This window comes from Daucus carota, chromosome 1 (assembly GCF_001625215.2).
Source record: "Daucus carota subsp. sativus chromosome 1, DH1 v3.0, whole genome shotgun sequence".
Lineage (NCBI taxonomy): Eukaryota > Viridiplantae > Streptophyta > Magnoliopsida > Apiales > Apiaceae > Daucus > Daucus carota.
Genome location: NC_030381.2, coordinates 3,357,997 through 3,384,514, shown reverse-complemented (window position 1 = coordinate 3,384,514; position 26,518 = coordinate 3,357,997). Strand labels below are relative to the sequence as shown.

Sequence of the window (26,518 nt, the reverse complement as noted above, 5' to 3'; positions counted from 1 at the left end):
GATTCCAAAAGTTAATACAATTCTTTTTTTTTTTTTCGGATTCTAGAGGTAATACAATTTTTTTATTATTTAGGAATGCCAAAAGTAATATGATTATATTTATTTAAACTAATAATCATAGATAAAATACAATTTATATTTAAAATTTGTAAGATAATACGTACAATTTTTATTTCCGATTTAGTCTTATAATTTTTCTAAATTTCGAATAGAAAATAAAAGATTGTAAAGATAATAATCATTAAAAAACTAATACCAAAAATATTAAAACCATAAAAGAATAATAATTTTAAACTAATAAATAGGAGTCAAAAAATAAAAATAATTAACATATAAAATAATACATATAAAATAGGAATCATATATTGATTTTATGATAATGTTAATTAGTATTGTGTTTGACGGGCACGGGAGGCGGCCCAAACTAATTTTTATCTAAATAATAATAAATTTTCTATTAGTATTATGTTTGACGGGAAAGTGACTAAAATAATTTTTTATCTATGTTATAATATATATTTTTGTTAAAACGGGACCACGGTTCAAAATACTTTTTGTCCAATTATAATTTTTAATTTTATCATAATTAGAATAATTTTTATTAGTATGTGCTTGACAGTAAGGCGACTCAAACTAATATCTAAATTATAATGTTTTGTTATTGGTATTGTGTTTGATAAAAGAGCGGCTTAAACTAATTTTGATCTAAATTATAGTATTTAATATTATCATAAAAACAATAATTATGGATTAATATTGTCTTTGACGGGAAGGAGGTTCAAACTAATTTTATTATTAGTATTGTGTTTGACAGGATGGCCACTTAAACAATTTTTTATACCAATTATAATATTTTTTATTTGTGATATGTTTAACGGAAAGATGACTCAAAATAATTTCTATGTTATTATAATACTGATTCATATCAAAATTTATCACGCCGCCGCGAAGCGCGGCTTTTTTCACTAGTTTTGGTCAAAAAGGAATATACTAATGTTAGATGCAAAGTAAAAACTCTTAAAAAAAAATAACACGTCATCGTAGAAGACTCCATAATGTAAATAATAATTATTTAATATTAATGTTAGATCAAATTTTTAGTTAGATTTAATTTTAATAATTTTTGGTGTAGTGTATTATTGATGGGTTAGTCTTAGTCCGCACTACAATTACGTTAAATTTTGAGATAATAAAAGTCGTCTTTACGTGCATATGCCACAATTAATTATATATAGTAAATTAAATTAATTTAAATAATATAAATTATTCTAATTCAAAATCATTATCTCATTCTGAATCATATCTTAATTAAACTGAATGACTATACACTTTGTCAAAAAATTCTCAGAGTGTAACACATGTTTCAAGCATTACAAACATGCAATCCATCCACTAATTTTATATTCAATATGACTTGAAAATCTCAAAAATTTTACCCATATTTTTTGGGACAACTATGCATGATACTTTTATTAATTACATAATACCGTCATTTCAAGGCCAAACTATCTAGGAGCAAGAACCGGAAGATTTTAATATGTGAAATACAAACATTAGTAATAAATTTTTAACCGTGGGAAACTTTTTTTCAAGTTGTTCGACCTTGCTTTTATCTTGCCTTTATGCAAAAAGCACTCTATCAATTTTCCATATCATGAATTTGAATTGTCATTATAATGTATTTTTATTAGAAAAAATTTAACAATAATTAGTATTAACTAACTTGTAAAACTAAAACACAGGACCAGGGACAGGGAGTGCTTAACAAAAAAAAAAACCCTATCATCATCATGTTGAGTACAAAATGTACTGTATCAATTATCATGGATCAATTTCTGAAAACGTATGAAGCAAAAAACTACTCAGATGCAATGCAACTAAGTTCTGCGGTAGAATCAGTACAGTGGCTGTGCAGCTACAGTTTATATGCAAGTATTCATTCATCTATCATCAGGAAAGTTAAACAAAGAAATTACACATAAGAACCCATAGTGTTGAAAGAGTAATACAATGGTTGGTAAATAAGTACAAAATAAGTAATAACCTATAGACAAAAAAGAATAAATAATTTCCCACCCACCTAGGCAGGCCTTGGTTTCCATAATATTCCGAATATCCTGCCAAAAGTAGCAGCATCAGTTGACAGAACCAAGACCCCCAAAATTTACTATACAAACCTCATCTCGGCTCTCCTTCAGAGAAGGGCGGAGGATAATAGAGTTCCTGCATTATGATACGAGCTGTTCAAGATTCAGAGTTTCTTCGGCAAATTGTAGGTCTTCTTAAGGAATCTTGAAGCCACTTCGTCATTCCTGTAACACAAAACTCGCAAGAGTGTGTTCGGTTCAGTAGGGTTCCACTGCCCAGAAGTTGGTGGTAATGGAAGTCTCGATTTTGCAGAAGAACCATAAGTTTCAACGGTCAGCTGTCTAAAACGCTCAACAAGGGTCTCTGTATCAGTTCTGTAAAGTGGAAGGACATCCCTCACTGTTGCTGAAAACTTGTTAATTACATCAGTTGGCAGCCCATCTCCATTTGCCCAGAATAATTCTTTCAAGGCCTCAAAATCATCCTCTATTATTTGGCAATCCTGCCGAGAAAAGGCACGCGATGGTCCTCCAGCAAGTAAAACCAACAAGAAACCATCAAAGGATGCTTTCATTATGTCAGCAACAATACGTGTACGAACTCTTTCATGCACAATATCCGCAATAGTGGTCAAATTTTGCTCAAGCTCCTGAAGAAAGAATTCAATCCTTGATGATGAGGGTTCTCCAACATACAACCTATCCCACAGAACATGACTCAGATCATGAAAGATAATTTTGTAAGCCAATGCTTCAGAGAGCTGTTTAACCCCTTCTAAACAAGCAGCAGGGGTGAGCTCAAACTTTTTGCCCAGACCATTTGAGAAGTCTTCTTCATTAGCAGACTCAGAGTTCCGCAAAAGAGTGATTATCCTCTTTTCTAAAACTTCCAACTCTGCTCGTATTCGTTGCAAACTATTCATACGGACACATAGTTGAGGTACCCCAAAAGCTGTATCTCCATTCGCAACAGCAGACTGAGCACTCCTTCTCTGAGAGCTAACGGGCTTGTCTTTCTTCTTCCACACATTTTGAAATTTTGTTCCTGCATCACATCTAGTTAATGCTGGCATAGTGGGTATGTAGGTGTTCCTTGATCCTACAAAAAATATAGAGGGGGCAGTCAATAGAGAATGCTGTTAAACACTTTATTTATTCCATATATCTACTTGCAATTTACAATAATTACCACATCCAGATTTTGCCTTGGTAATATAGTACTGAAGGCACCTATCAAGACCAGACATTAAGTCAGGTAGTAATGCTGGATGCGAAGGTATAGGCAGCTGAAAGAATGCCTCCAAGGTTTCATCAATTATCCGGAGGACTTCAACAGCAGATGGAGCAAATCCTTCTTGATTAGCTCTTGGATTCCAGACCTAAAAAGCCAACAAATAAACCAGCACACAAGGTCAGTTGATAATATCTATTCAAAGATGTCTACAAAAAGAAGACATCTGCACCCATCAGTAAGAGGAAAAAAAAACCACTTTTAGTGCTTGAGCAGGTGACAGTTTTAAAAAAAAAACTAAGACAGGTCTTAGTCATTTTTTGATCTGCATAATATTTGCTCTTGTTGAATAAAAGTAGGTAGTTGCAAATGAACCAGTTTAATTAATACCAAAACTCAATACAGAATAGGCAATAGATCGTTTTAAACAGTCATAGAGGATGACAAACCTCTTGTTGAAGATTTCTATCAACCCAATCCTTCACTTTATCAAGTCTTGTTTTAATCCAAATTTTCACCATGTTAGCTATGGCAGTATCAGCTTCATAGGGTGGCATCTCACGAATTATTGCCTTCCCACCATCGTCACTGTCCACGGAATCTTCAACTGCAATCAGCACTAGATCTTTCTCCAACTTATCTGCAGCTCTCAAAACCTGTACAGCATCAGGTGTCAACTCTGTTATACTAGAAATGAATTGCTTGAGCTCATTGCCATAGCAAACGTGAAGTGTAGCAACAGCAACGCCTGCCGCGAAAGGGTGCCACGTCTTCAGTATAGGACTAAATACATCCTTCTCTTTGGTTGCTAGCTCACCAACATCCTTCGCAAGAATGGCAAGAACAGGAAGAGGATTAGGCTGATTTCTTGAAGCCCTTCTGCTTGAATCTGCTTTCTCCATTCTCTGCAATTGACCAATCAAGTTTTACACAGGTAACAATAATCCTTACCAACACGCTCAGTTTATCAAACTACATTTTCCTATGAAAAAGATAACATAAAGCAGGAATATGACCTCCACGCAGTGTTGTTAAAATTGCAATTCACGCTTCGTATAGAAAGACTGATAGACCCTCAATGTCAAAAGGCCTACTAGCCTTTATCACCTCTAATTTGAACATCAGCTGTAACTACTACTTTTCATGTGTATTAGGTTCTGGCATTCTGCCCTCTTATACTGAGTAAATATATCTACTAATAGCTTGATACTTTTATGTGATATTTCTACAATGTTGAGATTTTTTTTATTATGTTTAAAACTATTTTTAAGTACTATTTTATTCTTAAATATTAGAACACGCATTTCAAGAGGTATATATGTATATATAGAATCTCATTTTTGGCAAAAATCGAGTTTATTTTCTCTTTTACTTGTTCTGACAGTACTGCATCCACATTAGCCGCTTTACTCGCCATAAGTTCTAAGAACACAACTTTTCAATAATGGAGGATATGCATTGTTTTTAATAGTGGAGGATATGCCTTCACCTAGAACTAGTATAACAAAATGAACTAAAACAAGGACAAAGAGATTATGACATCCCATAAACAACCACTATTACTTAATTGTTCCGATATTCATATTACTTGTTCTTCAGAAGTAACATATGTGACTAGATTTACAAAAATATATCTTTAACTCTAAAAATGAGTTTCAACAATCTGCCACTTTTCAAACAGAGAGTAACATACCTGTGCAAAAGCAGTACGTAGAGATGACCTTATATAAGTGTCAATTCTGTTTCGAGCCACATCAACTTCAGTCTTCCTCCTTCTGCGATACTCATTAGAAATATCCTCAACTAGAACTTTTGCTGCTGATACTCCAAGAGAGACAATGCTTTGCATAGAACTAATATTCCCAGCATCAAAAGTGTCATGATATGCAAGGAGCCTTTTCTCGGCCCAACCCAAAATTGCACTCAATATAGAACTTAAAATCTTTGAATAAGTTGGATCCTTTGTTGCTTTTGCATCTTTTGCAACTTCAGCAAGCTGACTATCAGCAGCATATAGAAGATCATTTTCTACTTGTCCAGTTGATACATAACGGTTGAATAGAACCCAGGAAAAGCAAAGGTTGTGAAGCATTTGGTTCAATCCAAGGATCGGCCAAGTTTTCTTTATAAGCTCCATAAGCTCGTCAACTTCTTCTAAGATAGATGTTTCATCATTAGCATCAAAACAGGCTTCCAGAAGTATCTCATATAGACGAAGATTCAATGGGAATCCATCTGCCCAGTGACAGGACTCTGCCAAGGATCCCTCAGAAGATCTGCTAGCAAGAGACATCACAGCATTACGGAGGATTTGCATTGACTCATTGTTCCTCCCAGTTTCCATCGGCCTGTCTAAGGCACCATGAATTAATTGCCGTAACCTCTGTGAAGCAGCATTGGACTTCTCTATTGGCAGGTAAGGATGTAAAAGGAGACCAGCCTCAAGAATTTTTAGGTTTCTCCTCTGCCATGAATAGTATTCTTCTTGACTGGGAAAATCAGAAGATTTGAATTGTTGCAGCAGCTCCAATGGTAGAACCATAGACTCCAAACGCTTACCAACCTATAACAATATAAGATGAAGAGCATAATGTACACCCGTCAATGCTATTATAAATGCTTTAAAACCTTATGTAAGATATTTCTGCTACTAATTAGCTTTAGCAAATGGTGCACGTAGAGAATAACGTAAAGAGATAAGTATAAACAACAGAACCAGACCAAACAAGGAAATTTCCCAATCTCGCCATCATAAAATTATATGACTTAAATCATCATCTTACTCATTTGCAGACAAAGATAAAAGTTAACATTCCGACAGCAGTAAGAAAATAACTCAAGCTTCTAAAAACAACCCTAAAGCGACAAGAAAGAAAAAAAATTCAACATCATAAAAAGACTACATTTAAGACAACCATAAAAGGAAAAAATGGTACTACTATACAATTGAAGCATAATCCGCAATATACTCCAAAGTGCCCAAGCAATATACAACCCAAAACCCAATAACTAGTATCCCACATGAGTAGGAATATACTCAAGTTTTTGACACAAGCCTAAAGCAACAAAAAAGGAAAAAGCAATCAACGTCATATAAATATTTACACTTAAAACCACCAATCAACAGTACAATCCAAACACAATCGACAACATAGTCCAAAGAACTCACGCAACGCACCATCCAACCCCGAATAAATCAAATCCAAATCAATCTTCACGTATTCATTACCAAATAAACAACTAAAGAAGTAATCCCTAGATGCAACGAAGAATAGAATCACAAAATCCACCTTTAGTAAACAAATTATAAAATATCAAATCAAACATTACTAATTATCGTCAAAAGACCTAATTTCTATAACATTATAAGGAACGCTAGATTAAACATATCTAGATAAAATTACAAACATTTAGAACACAAAATAAAACATTATCAATTATCAATTATTAAAAAAAGACCTAATTTTGATGACATATAAGTATGGATATCCATATATATAAATTAGACCTGTCCAGCAGCAATTCTTAACAAAGCTCGTCGAATTCTCGAATCGTTATTGTCAGTAACTCTCATTTGAGTCCTCATTAGCTCTCCAACAGTCAACGGTCTTTTAGGTTTTACCGGCGGCGAAGGTGAGCCCGTTCCAGAACCCGGACTCAAACCCGACCCGGAGCTAGATCGAAGCCCCAACGCCTTCTTCATTTTCGACGCCGCCGTCGACGTAATCGACCGCTGCTGCATCGACGGCGATCCCGACATCGACGGCGAGCCCGATAACCGGTCCGAATTCCCCGCCGGAACGTAAGTCAGCGGCTTTCCGGTGGACGTGCGGCACGCGGCGACGAAGATCTCGTAGGCCGTGTCGCGGAGGTCGGTCGACGAGAGAGCCGGCGACAGATCCCCGAACGGCGACGGCAGAGCGCCGCCGCCGCCGCCGGAGAAGCGCGAGCTGGCGGTGCCGGAGAGAGAGTCGCGCTTAGAATGCGAGAGAGATGAGAGAGACGAGAGAGACGAGAGAGAGCTTCTGTCTCGAAAGAGAGAAGCCATTGTCGAGAGAGAGAGCGAGAGAGATTGTGAGAGTAGCAGTGAGTAAAGTTGTATGTATAGATGTATGTATAGGTTTGTTGTGGTTTTGTATAATACAGTCTACAGTAGTAGGCTACTCTACTAGCTGCTGCTGGTTTTAAATTTTGACAATCTATTTTTGTTTTTTTGTTTCGATTAATTTGTGATTTTGTGTAGAAAACAAAAATTATGTTGAATAAATTTAACGTTATGGTAAATTACATGTGTATGAGATGTACATGATAGTCCATCGGCAGAAGTAAGCATCACTGGACTAATAAAAAAACGTTTCTCGTTATTAATATATTTATTCATGAAAATTTGTGAATTTTCGAAAAGATTGATGACTGCATTTTTTATAATTTTTTAACAACAAATTGCATAAAGTGTTTCAATTTTTTAGCAAGAAATCATGATTCCATTTTTGATAATTTTTAGTAATAAATTGTATAAAATTCTTCAAAAGTCTAAAATTTTATTTTATTGATGAGGATGTGAAATTTTTATTATATAATATCTGTGACAAATGATATTGTCTGAAATATTTATATAGATGAATGGGTGATTAAATTATATTGGTGACTTTCTTGTTAACTAAAATCGCCAGAGATCGGTAAACATTTAACATAAAATAAAATAAGAGTTCGTTTGTAAATATGTATTTCATTATAAACATCTAACATAGATTAAAATAAGAGATCATTCAAAAATATGCATGGATTTCAAATTACAGGATTTGAATTTTTATTTCAATTTTTCAGATTTATATTAATATTTGCGGATTTCAAATAAAATGCAAATCCAAATTCTCAGACAATTTATTTGATCAAATCCACAATTTCAAATGAAATCCAAGTTTTCAAACATGCCATTATTTTTGATATAAATAAATATTGAACTAATTACGATGTGTCGGATTTTGTATATATCAAGTTGTGAATTGAGATTTAGATCGTGACAGATGAAATCTGAAAATTTTATATCATATTTTTATAATTTCATAAAATTAATCTATTAGTAGATGTTATTTTAAAATTTATTATGTTAATTACATTTAATAATGCATATTATAAAATGAAGAAGCATTCAACTACAATAATTTTTGAACATGGTGCAATCTGATCAATCGTTACGTTAATATTAATTTGTTGAATTGGTAAAAATAAGGGAGCTACAAAGTTACAAAGCAAAAAAGGCTTGACAGGAAACTACTGGTACTAAAAGTTCAGCAAGTGAGCTGGAACAGAAAGGATATGATGTGGAATGTTATTGTATTATTATCACAAACATGATAAGTATATTTTGACCCCATTTTTATATTTGTTTAATTTATATTATTATTAAATCAAGTATCTCTTCAAAATAAATATTCAAGTAGTGGCCCAACTGTACATAGATACTCCTGCAATACATTCTTAACCCAAAATCCAAGCATATATTTATTATTAAAAGTGTATTGTGGTCAAGCCCATGTGGCCACCAAAGCCATGATCCTGGTTATAAAAAATTAGATTTTCATATATTGGTTAGAGTGCACATTATCCATTTTATTTTTTCTAATAATTATTAAACTAATATAAAATATAAAATAAGAGTAAAAGTAAGTTTTTTGGGATTTTTATCTTATCAATTCTGCACAAAATTGAATATTTGTTTTAATTTTGTACATAAAAATGTAAATGTCACTTAATTAAATTTAACATTTTAATATCATAATGGTATGATAGTTCAATAAAAAGCTAATTTAAATTGATCTAAAAGTCAAAAATCGTGGGTTACAGATTAAATATCTAATTATTTAATTAATCTCCCGTCAATTTAACTTTTAATTAATTCTAGTATCAAGTCTGATTCCGTTTCAGGGTAGATAATGTTAGACAATCTGTGCAAAAAACCAATATATGTGTTTGTGTGTGCGAAACAGAAGAAGAATGAAGGAGACAGATAAAACAGAAGGATATGAAGATAATCCGAGTCCAGTGCGAAACTGTCTCCTTAAAGCGTATTCGCCTCCTCACCGTATGTGCGGAACGAAAGCTTCCCAGGATAAAACGGACTGCGATGTCGTTAACAAGAACGGCACCTTCGGCGAGCTTGAATCGAGCAAGAGACTATCACCAAAGAGAATTAGGTTGTGGTATTGAGAGAGAGAGGAGGATGTGTTTTTTTTGATCCAAAACTCTCCGACCTATATGGGTATTTATAGGTGCAGAAAAACTTGTGCACTACTCTTTTCCATAATCAATTATCATTAATTACGGAATCGGTGTAAAACTTGCACGCCACACTATTCCATAAATAATATGAAACAGAATCAATTAAATATTTGCAAGTTATTATATCCCATATATAATCTGAAGCAGAATCAGATTAAATATACCAAGATATACACCATATCAATTAACCTGAAACAAAATCAAATTAATTTATGCCATAATATTTGAGCCAAATTCCATTGGAAATAAATAATTTCCATTATTAAGAAGATATCATCATATCTCACACATAATGCTCAAAATATTATTTACCAATATGGGACTTATACCCATATTTTCCAACAATCCCCCACATGGGTGAGATTGGTGATCTTAGTAGTAGCACACACCAGACAGACAAACAGACAGACTAGACAGACAGACACAAGGTTTGACTTGGTGATAGTTTTCTTCGATCAGATATAGCATACGACAGGTAGAGAATGCTCTTTGAACCTTCGCTTGAGTAAGTATACCGACTTTACTGGTAGACAGTGGACGTGTTTGTCCTTGAACTGTTCGACCGTTTGTGTAAACGATGATATACTTATCACTATACCCTTTCTGACTCGTTCAGCTCTCATGAGTATGTCCATTTTGGCCATGGAACATCGTCCTGGTTCTGCGGGAGTTTCTAAAGAATTGTGCCTCGCAATTCTCCTTTGAAGCGGCCCCACTTCTCTCCTACATAGGTGATCTTTATCTTATAGAGTAACCCGCGTTTACTCAACTGAATTCCATGCGTGTACCACTCCATGTATTCACCAAAGATCATTAAAAGCTCAAGGCTTAACCTCGTACCTTACGGGTCTCACTGTTTCTTCATCATAGGAACAGGCCTGGGGTTACCCCCACAGTGATTTGGTCATCATGATTTAGTTGTCCCATTGAACCAAGTTCTTGGGATCTCCAGTCAGCAATGGTTGGGTGTCCACCATGATGCCGCTAAGCGATAGGCTTAAGACCCATTCCTCTCGATGATATCTCAACCACTTCTCTTGGTAACCCTATGGTTAGCGGATCCGCAATATTATCCTTTGACGGTATATAGTCAATAGTGATAATTCCGGTTGAGATTAATTGTCTAATGGAACTATGTCGTCGTCGTATATGACGGGACTTCCCATTATACATTGTGCTCTGTGCTCTGCCGATAGCGGATTGACTATCACAGTGTATCCCTATTGCAGTCACAGGCCTCGGCTATCTTGGATTATCCTCCAGAAATTGGCGTAGATATTCAGCCTGTTCAGCGCATTTATCTAGAGCCACAAACTCAGCTTCCATTGTGGAATGAGTTATTACCGTTTGTTTGGAGGATTTCCATGATATTGCTGCTCCAGCTAGTGTAAACACGTAGCCACTCGTAGACTTTAGTGCCTTCTTGCTAGATATCCAGTTTGCGTCAATATATCCTTCCAATACTGCTGGGTATCTGCCATAGTGCAGTCCATAGTCTCGAGTTCCCCTTAGGTACCTTAGTACCCTTATGATCGCTTTCCAGTGATCATCTCCAGGATTACTCGTGAACCTACTCAACTTGCTAATTGAGTACGCAATGTCTGGTCTTGTACAACTCATTAAGTACATCAGACTTCCAATTATCCTAGAGTACTCCAACTGAGAGACCCCCACACCGTTATTCTTGGATAGATGTAAAGTTATATCCACAGGTGTCCTAGCTTTCTCAGTATCATCCTTAAGAAACCTCTCAAGGATCTTGTCAACGTAATGAGGTTGACTTAGTGCGAGACCCTCTGATGTTCTAGAAATTTGGATTCCTAGTTACATTTGCCAGTCCCATGTCTTTCATGTCAAATCTTGATTTGAACATGTCCTTTGTGGATTTGATCACTTTATCATTGCTTGCGGCAATAAGTAGATCATCCACATACAATGTCATCATGACATAACCGTTCTGGTTATCCTAGGATTCATACAAAATCCATACCAGCATAATTCTAATCAAATTAGAAATCAATCAAGCGATCGTCTCAAGATTCAAGTCATTATCGTCTGACTTGTGTCCTCGAAGACTCAATAAAATTTTTAAGATTTTAATCATAAAAATTAAAACTCAAGTCTCATTAAAATTGCTCGAGATGATCCTTTCTTAATTACTTTTAGTAATAATCAGATCACTCGCGCGCAATTACATACGACTACCATTTCTTTCGTAAATGGTGTAAACTCATATGTCAATCTATTGATTATTTATCAATTTAACATCTCAACATTGGCATATTTCATATTTTGGTAAACATTTTACCAATTATCAGAGGCTTCAATTCGTTATATTGATATTACCAATTTTTAGCGTCCCAAAAATTAGCAATTTCAATTTGCCTTATTACCAAGTTTAAGCGTCCCCAAACTGGTAATACAAATCATCTATTTACCAAATTTGAGCGTCCTCAAAGTGGAAAATTAAGTCATTTAATTTGAAGCCATTGCTTATTATAGCAATATCAAATTCCGCATGCCACTGTTTGGGTGTCTATTTTGATTTCACAAAATATTTCACCTGGTCATAGTCTTTCTACACTTGCCTTAGCAACAAACCCTCAGGTTGTCTCACGTAGATTTATTTTAAATATCTATTTAGAAAGACTATCTCAATGTTCATTTGATTTACTTCTCAAATTTCGCAACGCGGCAATTTTTGAGTATCATCTTAATGAACCTTATTCTCATAAATCAAGAATATTTCTTAAAAATATCAGGTCTTCACTTTGACTGTAAACCAAATTATCAGTCTGACCTTGTATTTTCCTTTAACCCGCACATCTATTTTTAATTTAAAAAATTCTGGGTCCTGATAGCATCTTCACAAGAAGATCCATATAATTTTAAATATGATTCTACAAAGTAGAATCACTCTCTCTATTCTTTAACACCCTTTTCCCCCCATAGAGGATATAGAGAGTTTAAATTATCCGTATACCACCACAGTCTATTTTCTAGCATGCATGTCAGAAAATTTTTGACTCATTGACTTCTTAACTTTAGTCAATTCTCCCCTTAATGTATTATTTCATCAAAGAATTACTAGAGGAACACATAGCTTGCTAAAAGCTTTGTTGTTCTCCGTTGAGCAAATTTACAGACATTCGAGGCTACCATATGTATATCTCAAGTCTGTTACTCAATCTCATTTTTATCAGAGAGCTTACAAACTCACTTGGATTAATTATGGATCTACAAAATTGCAGAATTCTTATCAAAGTATCCTCAGACTCCAAAATATCCACTTTCGTGAATCTCAAATTTAGATTCACATGCAGGATGTAATCAGACACAACCATTGTCTATATCAATCCAAAATATCTCAATTATTTTGGATCTTCTTTTACCTTTACAGGTAATGGTATCAAGACATCTTCTAGATACCCCCACATTTTAATAATATTTAAGAATATTTTCCACATTCCAAAACTCGCAGAAAATTCTACAATTTTCTCGTCAAGATACCCCCACAACTTCATCATTCTTAAGAATGTTTCATACATTCTAGAACTTAATAGGAAATCTAGTTATTTCCTTTCAGGATATCTTGTTTAATATGATTAGTGTCCAAATAACTAATATCTTCATATTCAGTGACATTCTGAATTGATCAAAATCGCTTTCTTTCGCTAATTAAAGCGCGATGCAAGCTTGCAGCTACTTCACTAAAAAAAACGAGTAATTTGCAGTTGCCGAATACACTCACAGTGTGAACAACAGTTCACCCAGTGATTATTCAACTCCATAATCATTCTTAACCATCTTAATAATTTAGAAAATGGCCACCAATCCACTTCTTGGCACCGGCATCTTCGGTTTTATACTTACGGTCAAGTGATTCCCATAAGTCCTTAGATGTTATCTTCGAGCTGTACATATCATACAGCGGGCCAGACAAACCATTAAGCACATAGTTCCGACAGATATAGTCGGAGTGCTTCAATGCATCAACGGCAAACACCGTCTGTGTATCGCTCTCAGCAGTGAGCATAGGTGTCTCTTCACTCAGATAGCGAGACAAATTCAGTGTGGTCAGGTAGAACAACATCTTCTGCTGCCACTGTTTGAAGTTCGTTCCGTTGAACTTTTCCGGCCTTTCAGCGTGAGCAGTAGACACGTGAGGCATAGCTGGCGCAAAGGGCGCAACTGGCACAACAGGCGCTGTATGCACAGCAGTCACAGCCGGAGGAGTAACATGTCCTGCCGGATCGAGTGGAACACTGAACTGACCAAAGGTCATCTGTCCCGCAGAACCATAGCCCGCAGGCATAGGCCCATAGTGGTAGCCCGGAGGCGTAGGCCCAGAACCGTAGCCCGCAGGCGTAGGCCCAGAATCGTAGCCCGCAGGCGTAGGCCCCGAAACGTGTGGCACACCCCCATCTGGATTAACCAGTGCGTTGGGGTTAGCCTGCAACTGCTGTGTCTGACCCCCATCTGGATTAACCGGTGCGTTGGGATCAACAGGCGTACTGCTCGTGGGTATTGCTCCATTACTATTCTCCATCAAATCGGTTTCGTAGAATCAAAACACAAACAGATCGGATTAGTCACAGATGTAAAATAAAATACGCTTTAAGATTGTTAGACAATCTGTGCAAAAAACCAATATATGTGTTTGTGTGTGCGAAACAGAAGAAGAATGAAGGAGACAGATTAAACAGAAGGATATGAAGATAATCCGAGTCCAGTGCGAAACTGTCTCCTTAAAGCGTATTCGCCTCCTCACCGTATGTGCGGAACGAAAGCTTCCCAGGATAAAACGGACTGCGATGTCGTTAACAAGAACGGCACCTTCGGCGAGCTTGAATCGAGCAAGAGACTATCACCAAAGAGAATTAGGTTGTGGTATTGAGAGAGAGAGGAGGATGTGTTTTTTTTGATCCAAAACTCTCCGACCTATATGGGTATTTATAGGTGCAGAAAAACTTGTGCACTACTCTTTTCCATAATCAATTATCATTAATTACGGAATCGGTGTAAAACTTGCACGCCACACTATTCCATAAATAATATGAAACAGAATCAATTAAATATTTGCAAGTTATTATATCCCATATATAATCTGAAGCAGAATCAGATTAAATATACCAAGATATACACCATATCAATTAACCTGAAACAAAATCAAATTAATTTATGCCATAATATTTGAGCCAAATTCCATTGGAAATAAATAATTTCCATTATTAAGAAGATATCATCATATCTCACACATAATGCTCAAAATATTATTTACCAATATGGGACTTATACCCATATTTTCCAACAGATAATAATTGGACAGGTCTATCATATACTCCCTCCGTTTCTTTTTTTCTTTTCTCGTTTAATATGTCGGCACTGTTTATAACATGAGACAAATTACTAATTTACGTCTAATCTATAAGATTAAATATAATCGTAAGTGATCTTGTTGGATTCGTATTCATAAATACTTTAATACAATGAAATTTTTATATTTAATATTAATACAAAATTAAAAATTTTAATTAGCGTTGGCAAACGTGATAAAGGATTTAGAGACCCAGAGAGTATAAATTAGTGTTGAGTCTGTTGACAGCAACACTTGAGCTAATTATATTAGGTTTGCATAATGCATATGTATTCAACTTTTAAACTTGTCTATGATTAAAGCAGTGTTTGGCTTTGCCCAATGTCTGTGGTCCATCAAAATCATCAGTTTGAGTGTTGGAGAAGCGATCACCAATCTACATTTTCATTCTTTTGATGGTGGTGGATGTTGGTTCGATCAATACAAAATAAAAGTCAGGGTTTAAGTCTGCACAAATTATTTCATTAATTTTAAATATTTTTTTTAATTTCTTTTTTCTTGATTTATAAAGTGTTACTATGTAATACATGCAGTTCAATGGGTTACTTCCTTTTGACTTTTGAGAGAAAGATATGGACTTGAACTCTTCTCTGCATGCCAGCATTGTTGAAATTAAGAAAGGTCTCTTCTTGAAATTCTACTTAACTCTAGCATTTTGTATGCATATTCTTGACACTAGTGTAATAAATAGAACTGTTATCAGTATATTCTTTTTATCGAAAATGATGTGATCAATTTGTTATTTATTTCATCTTTTGCTAGTTTTGTTGTTCTTCAAACCATAGTTTTCATGTGATTGTTTGCAAGTGATAACTAATAATCATGGTCCATGTGGCAGTAATTTTTTTAAATTGCCGTAGATTAATTTAGCAGTTGAAGGAGCAAGACACACAGTGTGGCATTGAATCGAGCTTGGGGGAGGCCCTTTATCCAGGTTTAGGATGCAAGCCAAGGGAGAGAGATGCTTTATGGAGAAAGTATGGTAATTATTTCAATGAGACTTGATGTTATGAAGAACATCTTACATGGAAATGGCTAATTGATAAAATTAAAGTAAGTTAGGACTGGTATCATAACCATACCTTGTTGGTTGAAATTTGATTGAGTTATTATTGCTGAAATTTAAAATTCGATTGTAATTTGAGAAGGGGATGGTAAATTTCGATGCCAGAAAGTGGATAGATAATAAAAGAAAAAAGAGAAAACTGGGCATGAGGGTGCCTTCAAGCACTCCTCCCAGAGTTTAAAACAATTTGCAAAACAAAATGGGATGGTAATTTTGTGAATGTAAAGTCAACCATCTGCGTTCACAAAATACCTCTGATCTAATAATCATAATTGTTTTGATCTCAGGGTCCATTTTATATTTACAGAATTATAGGGGCGACTGATCTGGCACTGAACTTCTCCACTTTTGGCAGGAATTGGTAGTCTGAGTTACTGTTGGCCTTTTCATCTTGTTGGGGATTTGTGTTCAGAATGAACAAGCGGGAGTCGTGAGATTCTAGCATGACAATAGACTACACTGATTTTCGGTATATTAAAAACATTAAGAATGTTGATAACAGACTAGTACAATATAAGGCATTTGCATCTGGCAAATTTACGTGAGAGTTTTTGAAGAGGTTGATGAAGTTCACATTGTGAAATTGTATATGGTACTTACTAATTCATAATCTTATTTTGATGCTGATCTCATGTTAAATAATGTGAATGCTTTTTGTTACAGATTCGGCATCTACTATATTTCATGTTGATATATGTGCCGTTTCAAAACTTCAGGCCCCTGTGATATATATTCAGTTTAGAGTTTTAGCAGAGTTGCATTTGTAGCCAGTGGCAGTTCTCAGAGAGGCCGTGCAGAAATGTGGTGGAAGGATGACAAATCCTGGGTCCATTATGCTTAAATTAAAATGTGGTCGATTTATTTACATTTGATCAGCTCCTTCCTATTGCTTTAGATGCTGCTGCTGAAGATGTCACTGAATTAGTAAATTTCAGCAATTAAAGGGGACACTGAAGACATATTGGTCGGAAAGGTATTTGCCAGTTCTATATGCCCCCATCCTTGCTTCTTAGCTAATTACGCGTATAGGAGGTCAACTGATCCACTTGAACTATAATGGAGAAAGCACATTCACATTAGCCAAAAAAAGGAACATTTTATAGAGGTTCTAGTTTTGTGTCATTAAACAACTTTTCAGTAGTGTTTTGTTCCTAAAACTCAGTATGTTTTTTTTTTCATTTAACCCCCAGCTATTTCGAATAATCACTGAAAAATTGTATTTTTTTTGGATTTTAATCCCAGCTAGTTTGGATTTCTGGTCCCGCCACTAGTATTAGGCATGATATCCCAACTGGATGACATAAAACTTCAACATCAGTATATACAAGAAATGCATAAATTGAGCTCCGCAGAGATTTACACATCAACTTTTCTTTATGTTATAAGGCTTTCATCTCCTGCTCTACAATCTCTTGGCACTGTGTCGTTTCTTTCATTGATACTTCAAATTTTGAGCTCCGCACAGAATTAAACATCTTTTCAAACCTGGCTGTAGTATTTGTAGTGGACCTAGGGGGTTAGTATCATATGACACCTATAGGTGATCATGTAGATATCATAGCCTTCCCAAGATCCTTAAAAATCGAGTGCAGCACATTTTGAAAGAATTAGATATGAAAACGTTGCACCATTTCAGTCTGTAGAATGATCGAACAGAGAGCTGTTTCAATCGTGCTGATAATTGAAGGATACCGAGAAACCAGGGAGTAGGATGGTTGTACTTCTGAAGGAACACAGTGACTTCAGAAGATACAAGTTATTCACTGAGAAAGAGGCTCTGACATTTTTCTTTTACCAGCGAAACTAATTTAAAGTCCTTCCTCAGCGGACCACCGCGTTTCAAAAATCCTGTCTGGAAATATTTCATAGCCCAATCTCCACATTTTCATTTAGCAACTTTGAGGCTTTACGAGTTAATTTAAACAAGTATGACTGCATTTTGTAAAAAGATATAACATATCCTGATTATGAAGAGAAGTATAATGTTATTCTTGTTTATGGTTTTTACTTCATATGTCTATCCATCCTAGGCTGTAAAACAAGTCCCTGCTCGGCATCTCCCCAACAACTGTGATAAAGAACCATAGTTATAATAATACATGGAGATCATGTGAAGTACCATTTTGTCCGAGTGAACAGGGAATAGGCCATCCTTCTGTTTCCTTCTATTGCTATAATAACCGAGAAAATCTCCCCAGAACATAATGGTTCACTTAGGGATACCATCCTGCTTATTTGCTAGAGGAACGTATAAAAGGTAGTCTACACAACCTGAATATCACAGCTTTTCTAATCAGTAGCGGAACCAGGATTAATTTCGACCCCGGGCTAAACTATTACTCCCTCCGTCCCACCAGATTCTTTACAGTTTCTTTTTTTTGACGTCTCAACTATTTCTTTACACAACAAAATTTTCCAGGATTAATTTCGACCCCGGGCTAAACTATTACTCCCTCCGTCCCACCAGATTCTTTACAGTTTCCTTTTTTGGACGTCCCAACTATTTCTTTACACAACAAAATTTTCCTAAAATACTTAATGGATCCCACCACTTTCCCACTTTTCCTCCCTTTTCATACTACTTTTACTCTAAAATCTCTATTTTATATATTAAAAATCAATGAGTCCCACCACTTCACCCACTTTTCTTCCTTTTTTCCACTACTTTATACATATTTCTTAACCTCAGTGCCCAAATTTAATATAAACTATTGAGTGGGACGGAGGGAGTATTCAAATTTCAGGAAAAAAATTAAAAGTACATATACATACCTTAATTGGTTAAGTGGTGACATCTTTACTGTCGTTTAGTGAGGAAGAAATGGATGACAACTGAATTCTATGATTTTGCATATTTTGATAGGGTTGTAAGATAACTTCATCGGCTATGTCTTTAAATATGCATAAATATGGCCTTCTCGATGTAAACCACCATGTTAAGTGGGCTATTTTTTTATATATATAATCATTATTAAATTTGTCCCCGAGCTAAAATATTAAATATAAATAAATTATACTTATTTATTTTTTCTCAGCCGGGGCTGGCGCCGGGGTTAGCCCCCCCTTGGTTCCGCCCCTGTTTCTAATACTAATGTAACATTACCAGCTCTGTGACTTTTTGAACTTGAATTTGAAATACATGAGGCACAATAATAATAGATTGGCATTGCTATTATGTATCCATAGTTTCCCTTGTGGACCTGTTTTATATATCTTTCTGATGCACTGACTGAAAATCTTTTGGCCTAATTACACCAGCTTGATGAAGAGCATGCTGAGTATCAGTATTTACAGACTGTAGATGATTTAATAATATATCTTGGCTTTTCATATAAGCTAAGCTAATTAGGCCTAGATTCGGCAGTGTTCCCTCCTAACACCTCGAGGTTTTAGACTTCGAGATTTCGGGAGAACTGATATTCAATATTTTGAAACTCAATTATGATAATTACAAATTCAACTTGGTATGAACATGGACACTTGACTGCTATTAGCCCAGGGATGTTTTTCACTAGCAAAGAACAAAGCGGTGACCAATTTGTGGGTTCACTTATTCACATTGGGCCGGACCAGTGTTTTACATGGGCTATTGAAACTTCTTTACACTTTTCCTGCTCACTATGATCCAACTCCAAAAGTATGCATTCACTATCACAGGCCCAGAATTTTGTAAACTGTTTTTCATACAGGCGACGTGCAAGGACATATATACTTCGATTCTCTGTAAACAGAATCATGTTTGTTTTGTTGGGACTTTGGGTACCTGATTTCATATAGCCATGCTTGTCTAAATTAAATACAATTTTTTGAGGGAATAAAATATTGTTATACTTTTGAATGCATAATATTTACCCGAAAAACCAAACCAAACAATTGTCAACAATTTTTTTTACATAGAGATTATTTTAGTAAAACAAAACATTTAAAAGAACAAGCATCCAGACTCACTAAGACAAATCCTGAACGGTTAATTGCAACCTAATTACGAAACAAAATAACAAACTAAACAAATAATTATTTTGTTTTTACACCGCTTAATACATAAAATATCTAAATTCTATAATCTAAACATAAAAAAGTAAAAGTATTAAATCTTGATCAAACCAACCTAAACTTGTAAAACCATCCCAGAAGCCAGAACTATCAATATCAATTACATCAACTGATATCAGAGAATTATATCAGAGAATATGTCTGTAAAATATGAACATTTTTCTATTATGAAATATGAGTTTTTTTAAGTCTTCATCATCATTTCATAGTCGGCTTTCACTTTTTACACATAATTTACTATGAATACAGAATAAAGCAGATAGTTTCGCGAATTGGCATTGAACATGAGCCCAGATACACTGTCATGATGTCATTAGAGAAAGCTAAACAAAGATAACATGAGCCAAGATAAACTCACCGGAAAAAAGTTAAAAGTAACTGGAGTTATTGAGTTCCTACATTAAACAAAAAATGAAGAAACTAGGCCTAGTCAAGACTGAGGACCACACAAGACATTCATACAATACTTTTGTTTGCATTCACCAAAGTCATCTGACAAACTTGCCACTTTTGAAACTGTCATAACACTACTAGTACTGTATGCATGACTAAATTTTTACCCAGAAAGTAAATTTATCCCGATATAGAAGGAAAATGTTCCGTAATAAATGCTCGGTCTTATCGTTGTGCTGTTACGTACGGGGTTTCTGTTAGTTGTTGTGGACGTTACTGAGTAAAGTTGTCAAATCTAAGCAGACATAGAGTACTTCTTTTAGGGTTTCATAAACACTCCGGCTTCGAATGAAAAATAGATAGTACAAATTTTAGGTGGTGGTCTGGTGGGCATTTTTATTATGCCAGTTGCTTGCAAGTGACACTTTGAATTATTTTCTACTTTTCTTTTCTGGCTTGTCTTATATGTGAGTTTTGAGTTATTTATTGGTGACAAAGGTATATTGAAATTTGTTTTCTGAGATATATACTTTACTTTTTGTAAATAATGAATATTGAACATTTATTAAATATTTAAACTAAGAAATATGATGCAAATGTGAAAATTCCTCCTGAAACAAGTCCTTAATTTTTACGACAACTACCCACAATTTTATGTATTACATTGTTACTCATTTAAAGTTTTTTTTACCTTTTGATTAGAAAAAATCACACCTAAATTGTTGTCAATTATCGAGGATCGAATCATACCTAAATACCTAAACTGTTGTCAATTATCGAGGAGCGATCAATCGGCTTGCTTAATTACGAGGCCTTTGGATAAATATAAGTAATAACTTGTGACTATACTACTAACTTAACCTCATAAATACATATCTTAAATTATTTCAATTCAAATGATTTTAATTCAAATGATTTTATATTATGAATGACTTAAATTATTAAAAATTAAATAATAAAAGTAAATTCGTTAGCTTACAAATTCGGAGGATAATTCAAATTTTATCAAGAGAAATTAAAATAGTTTAAAAGAGTTTTCCAGATAATTTATCAATCTCCGACTTATTTCTAATTTAACATTAATACATAATTAAACAACAATTTTTGATTTTAAATGAAAAATGCCTTCAACTTGAGAGACCAAACAAACAGGTTCCATGTAAATTCTTCCCAAACACACTATATGTGTACTACTAGCTACAGCCTCTAGACATGGGCTTGCATCAAGTTATTTACTCGTGTCTCACAATTTGTAGCTACTTTCACGTTAGCATGAAAGAATTCCCCCATCAACAAATCGAAACAATGCTTATACAGTGACGGGTGAATCACATGGAATTGTCGTTGAAAGTAAAGTAGAAATTACATATCCCACGCAGATCTCCTCTATGGTCTAGGCCCATGCTGATTGGTGTTGTCAGTCCATTGAAGCCACAAATCAGTGGTCCAGTTTCTCTTATTTCCATTTATTCGACACCAATTTTATGCATGTGTTGGGGATTGTTTCATTCTTGTGGAAGTGACGAAAAAGCTTAGAGAGATAGGGTTATCAACCACCGGTCAAACATGGCGGGTTATGAGCACATTGCTCGCATCACTGTTGTGGGTGGTTTAGATTTCAACAATATGAATGTAAGAGTGCTTTTAATTCCTAGATAGCAAATTTTTGGTGAATCAGATAAAAAACGGTTTGATAAATATAAAAGCAGTTTTTCGTAACAACTGTTTTTAGGATAAGAACAAATTTTCTCGTACTTTTGGAAAAAAAAGCTGATCTTCATATAACAATAACAAACAGTTATCTAATGTATAATACTCCAACAGTTTTTTTTATCAATACTGACAGCAAAATAATTTTAATAGCACCTCCAAACACAATGTAAATAATCAAGTAGATTTATTATTCAACATATATTTATGCAACAAGTTAATATAATCGAGAATAATTTAACATTCTGAAAACAACTTAATTTAAGGTTCTTACAGTACTCTGGTAAGGTTTAAAAAAAACCTCCCTTTACGCAACTTGTTTCTGCACATTCAAAAATTATGAAAAAGTATAATCAGGTTCACAAAAATTCAACAATAAATAAACAATTTTCACTTATATTATGAATGCGAATGATGTTGATATCAATGAATTCAACATGAGCGAAAACCCCGCGTACTCATGTATTCTGAAGTGTCTTTCTCAGAGCTATAACTGTAACACGAAAAAACATGTACGACGGACAACTTTTGACTAAGATAACTCCCACCAATTTTCATATCAACGGTCCATCATATTGACTAACTCATCTACGCTCTCCCCTCGCATAGACAAAACTTAGGTATACGGGGATTATGTTGGATTTTCTATGAAATGTTCACGTCAAGTTAGGTGTTTACAGCCGAGGAAAACCGATGATATATCAAATATGGAGGACCTCAAGTGTTGTAGAACAACAACAGTGTGTAGCTGTAGCCTGTAGTGCTGCACACAACATGCTGCATTGCTGCGAGCTGATAAGAAGAGTCTGAAAATTTGTCTTGAATTTCACATGGCAAAATAAAAAAATTTGTCTAAAAATTTGACTAAATTAACGGACGGGAAAGTTGAGGGAATGTTTTCGACCATTTTTTCCGACAGCTTATATTTTACTCTTTTTGCCCAAATAATCTTAATGGGTGTTTGGCGCGGGCTTATAAGCCCGATTTCTGGAGTTATAAGTTAATTAGAAGCACTTATTTTTATTTGTACCGTTTGTGTAAGAAGTCGAGAAGTACTTAAATAAAGCTAAGAATACTAGCTTTTGTCTCACGGCTTTTGCTTATTTTCCTAACATTTTTATCATTTATAAGTCATAACTTGCTTCTGGTTTCTACTTCACTTTTTTACTTTAAGCAATAAGCACTTATTTTAAACTCACCCAAACGGCCCCTTAATCATTTTTATTTTTGACCGCCGACCGTTGATCGAAAATAACGGTCAAAAATAGCCGGAGTTTGCAGCAATTCGGAGAAGCACGGGACAGAAATCAAAATTTACCGTGATAGAATTGTATTCATAAATACATGATGTATTATTTTTATTTTTTTTGACGAAATACATGATGTATTATTGTAGTGGCTTGTTTGAAACAGATCCATCATAAATATGCATGATTATTTTATTTATTTATTTCTTGATTATTATTTTGTAAATTAGTCGACATTGGTAGGCTGTTACTCTTCTCTTTTACAAATGTTATTATTACTCTTTTTCGAAAAAAAATTATTATTATTACTCTTAAAAGCCAAGAACTTAGGAAGAAGAATATTTGCGATATCTAAAGCACCAACTGGTACTACTTAATTTGTAGGTTCATGTGCCTTACCCTCCCAGAACCACTAATCTTTGATGAATTTCAATAATTGACATTTGAAAAATTATTTATTCCAACTTGCGTAACTGAAATTCAACTAGATATTTGTTAATTAAAAAGCTGAATCATAATGTTAGAAACTCTCAATAATATTATAAAGACATATAGTAACAACTTTAACTGTTACTTTCTACAATTGGTATAAAACTTTTTTTAAGTGCATGTTGTAGCTTGGCTTTATACTTGAAATGCCATTATTAGATGCCTTGATGATTAGTTTTTTTTTTTTTTTTTTTTTTTTTGAAAATGAGAATGAATCTCAACAATATGAAACAGCAGTTCACCGTGATAATTCTTTCATTCAAGAAAGCTTATTATCTAACCGTCGGACATGCAAGATGACCGGGGAAATTTAGACAATAAAACTTTAATGTCCGAAAAGAAAAACCCGTCTTCTTCCAAGAATCCTGAGAATAGAAGAAAGAAAACAAGAATAATATAAGTCGACATATATAACACATTATATATATTATAAAAATAAAAGATAATATATCCAATAATTAATTAATATTAAAATCACGTGTATATTGCATGAGATGATCAAAAAATTCCCACAATTATGATAACTCATAATTGAGACAATTAAGCTCTTAATTAAGGTACAATTAATAAAATATTAACGCCCTTAATTAAGACACAATTAACGTCCTCAATTAAGGCCAATTAACACCTCAAATAAGGCACATTTAACTCCATCAATTATGGAGCACAAATTACACCCTCAATAAAGAGGCACAATTAACGCCTTCATTAAGGCACAGTGAAGCGCCTTCCTTTTTGAAACCAGATCGCATGCTGATCCCGGAACTACCGTCGCCGTCGTCACCCTCGGCCACCAAAATGGTATATATATTAAAATGCATTCATTTACAAGATTCAAAATTCAAATAACCCATAAATGGTACAAATATATTTAAATGCATTCATTTATAAGATTCAAAATATGAATCTTTTAATTAATCTTCTAATTACTACATAAAAGTTCAAATTAAAGTATGAAGAGAAAATTCAAATTTTAAAACCAAATAAATTAAAATAGTCAACTTGCCATTCACAAAAACTAAAATTAAGACCTACATTTACTACTATTAAAATCAAATAAATTCCAAATTTTCAAATCTAAACTAAAATCATGCAACAAAATAAGTCAATCAGAATAATCTAATATCAAAACACGCGCTAATTAAGCACCATTACACCACCTCCACCGTCACCGTGCAAGAACCGGAAAAACACAAACATTCATCATGGACACTAGCGAAAACTAAAAATCGAAAATGCGAATCCAAAACTCAAAAATGTAACTAATCATATGATATAAAAATGATTACAAATACCCAATCTCCTCCGAATCAGGCAAAATAGATCAAGAAATGACAAAATATGATACAAAACAACACATACACTAATAGATACAAGCACACCACACCATTATACTTAATCATGAAAATTATGAACCACGCCATAATAATATATACTGTGAATCCATAAATAATTACATAACCATAATCATGAAGTATAATGTATTGGAAAGATCGCACCTTGTCGAAAAGACTAAAAGCTTTCTGAAACACGACAATCTTATTTGGAGGAATGTATTGGTAACGGTATTGAGAAGATCATACGGACAGCCAAGAGAAATCATCCAAGCTGCCGAACTGCTGCCACAGATGCTCTCAGGGATTTAGGACTCGACAACTGCATTAGGCAGTTTTAATTGTACTAGGATCACGTCTTTTTGTTTGGTCATAGCTCTCTCAGTGTGATTTGAATTACTAACACAACCTCGAATATACACCCCTAATTTTAGGTATGGAAGATGGTAAGTCTTGCCTGTCAGATAGCCCAGGGGAGTGAAGCCACGAACAAGAAGAGATTTGAAAGAGATGAAGAGGGAGGGTTCGACTCGGAGAACCCGAGACTGCATAATATAATAAAAAAATAGATGGCTTCTATATTCCCAAAATTACTAATAATGACCATTTTCACATTCCTAATGAATCCTTCCCACATTTTCATTCTGATTCTAATTGTACCACATCTGATACTCATATTTCATCTGATTCATCTGATCCTCATGATCATGAATCTGATGCTGCTCTGGGTTTATCCTCTCACCCGGTTCGCCTTGATGATTAGTTTAGTTAGACCTAGCCAGTACTTTAGTCCATATGTATCTTTGTCGCTAGTTTGAATAATGTGGATGAGCCAACTCTAGATTGTACAAATATTCGTTATCATCATGATTTTTTGTTATGTTATATTATCTTAGTACATTGCAGAAGGATCTTGAATTTGAATACCCTTTTGAATTTTGTATTGTCTGTCTTTATCTTGTTGCTTGGTATTGTATAATTTTAAAATTAAGTCTTCGTCTTTATTCATGGTTGTGTACATTATTCTCAGACGTTGGTATAGATTATATATCATCTCTCATTAATCTTTTAATGTTATATATATATATATATATATATATATATATATATATATATATATATATATTTAAAATTATAAATTTATAACACTGATTATTATAATGAGGTTGACGTGGCATAAAATTAATAAACAAGTAGAGTAAATATTTAGAGTATTTAGTATATTTAATCATCAAAAAAGTTTAAAAAA

The 26,518-nt window shown here is 34.3% G+C and overlaps 1 protein-coding gene and 1 long non-coding RNA gene across 4 annotated transcripts; one reads left to right on the top strand and one right to left on the bottom strand.

The window, feature by feature from the left end:
• Positions 1–1,959: 1,959 nt before the first annotated feature.
• On the bottom strand, positions 1,960–7,472 carry LOC108204463 (protein unc-13 homolog). Its single transcript, XM_017373917.2, has 5 exons — positions 6,827–7,472; positions 5,012–5,881; positions 3,768–4,223; positions 3,277–3,466; positions 1,960–3,186 (listed from the first exon to the last, which is right to left on the bottom strand). The coding sequence occupies exons 1-5, from the start codon at positions 7,364–7,366 to the stop codon at positions 2,252–2,254; spliced, it is 2,991 nt and encodes a 996-aa protein (XP_017229406.1). The 5' UTR covers positions 7,367–7,472; the 3' UTR covers positions 1,960–2,251.
• Positions 7,473–15,249: 7,777 nt separating this feature from the next.
• LOC108197266 (uncharacterized) lies at positions 15,250–17,218 on the top strand. 3 transcript variants are annotated; one of them, XR_001801976.2, is made up of 5 exons: positions 15,250–15,410; positions 15,511–15,598; positions 15,838–16,030; positions 16,331–16,602; positions 16,707–17,218. It is a non-coding gene; the product is annotated as an uncharacterized LOC108197266 (long non-coding RNA). The 3 variants fall into 3 exon arrangements; XR_010290387.1 differs by having other exon boundaries at positions 16,399–17,218; XR_010290384.1 differs by having other exon boundaries at positions 16,331–17,218.
• The last annotated feature ends 9,300 nt before the right edge of the window (positions 17,219–26,518 follow it).

Bases quoted from the DNA above. Each gene is read 5' to 3' on its own strand.
- LOC108204463 (XM_017373917.2), bottom strand. From the start codon at position 7,366: ATGGCTTCTCTCTTTCGAGACAGAAGCTCTCTCTCGTCTCTCTCGTCT. The intron at 5,882-6,826 runs GTCTAATTTATA...ATATTGTTATAG, and splicing joins TAAGAATTGCTGCTGGACAG to GTTGGTAAGCGTTTGGAGTC. The intron at 4,224-5,011 runs GTATGTTACTCT...GGTCAATTGCAG, and splicing joins TACGTACTGCTTTTGCACAG to AGAATGGAGAAAGCAGATTC.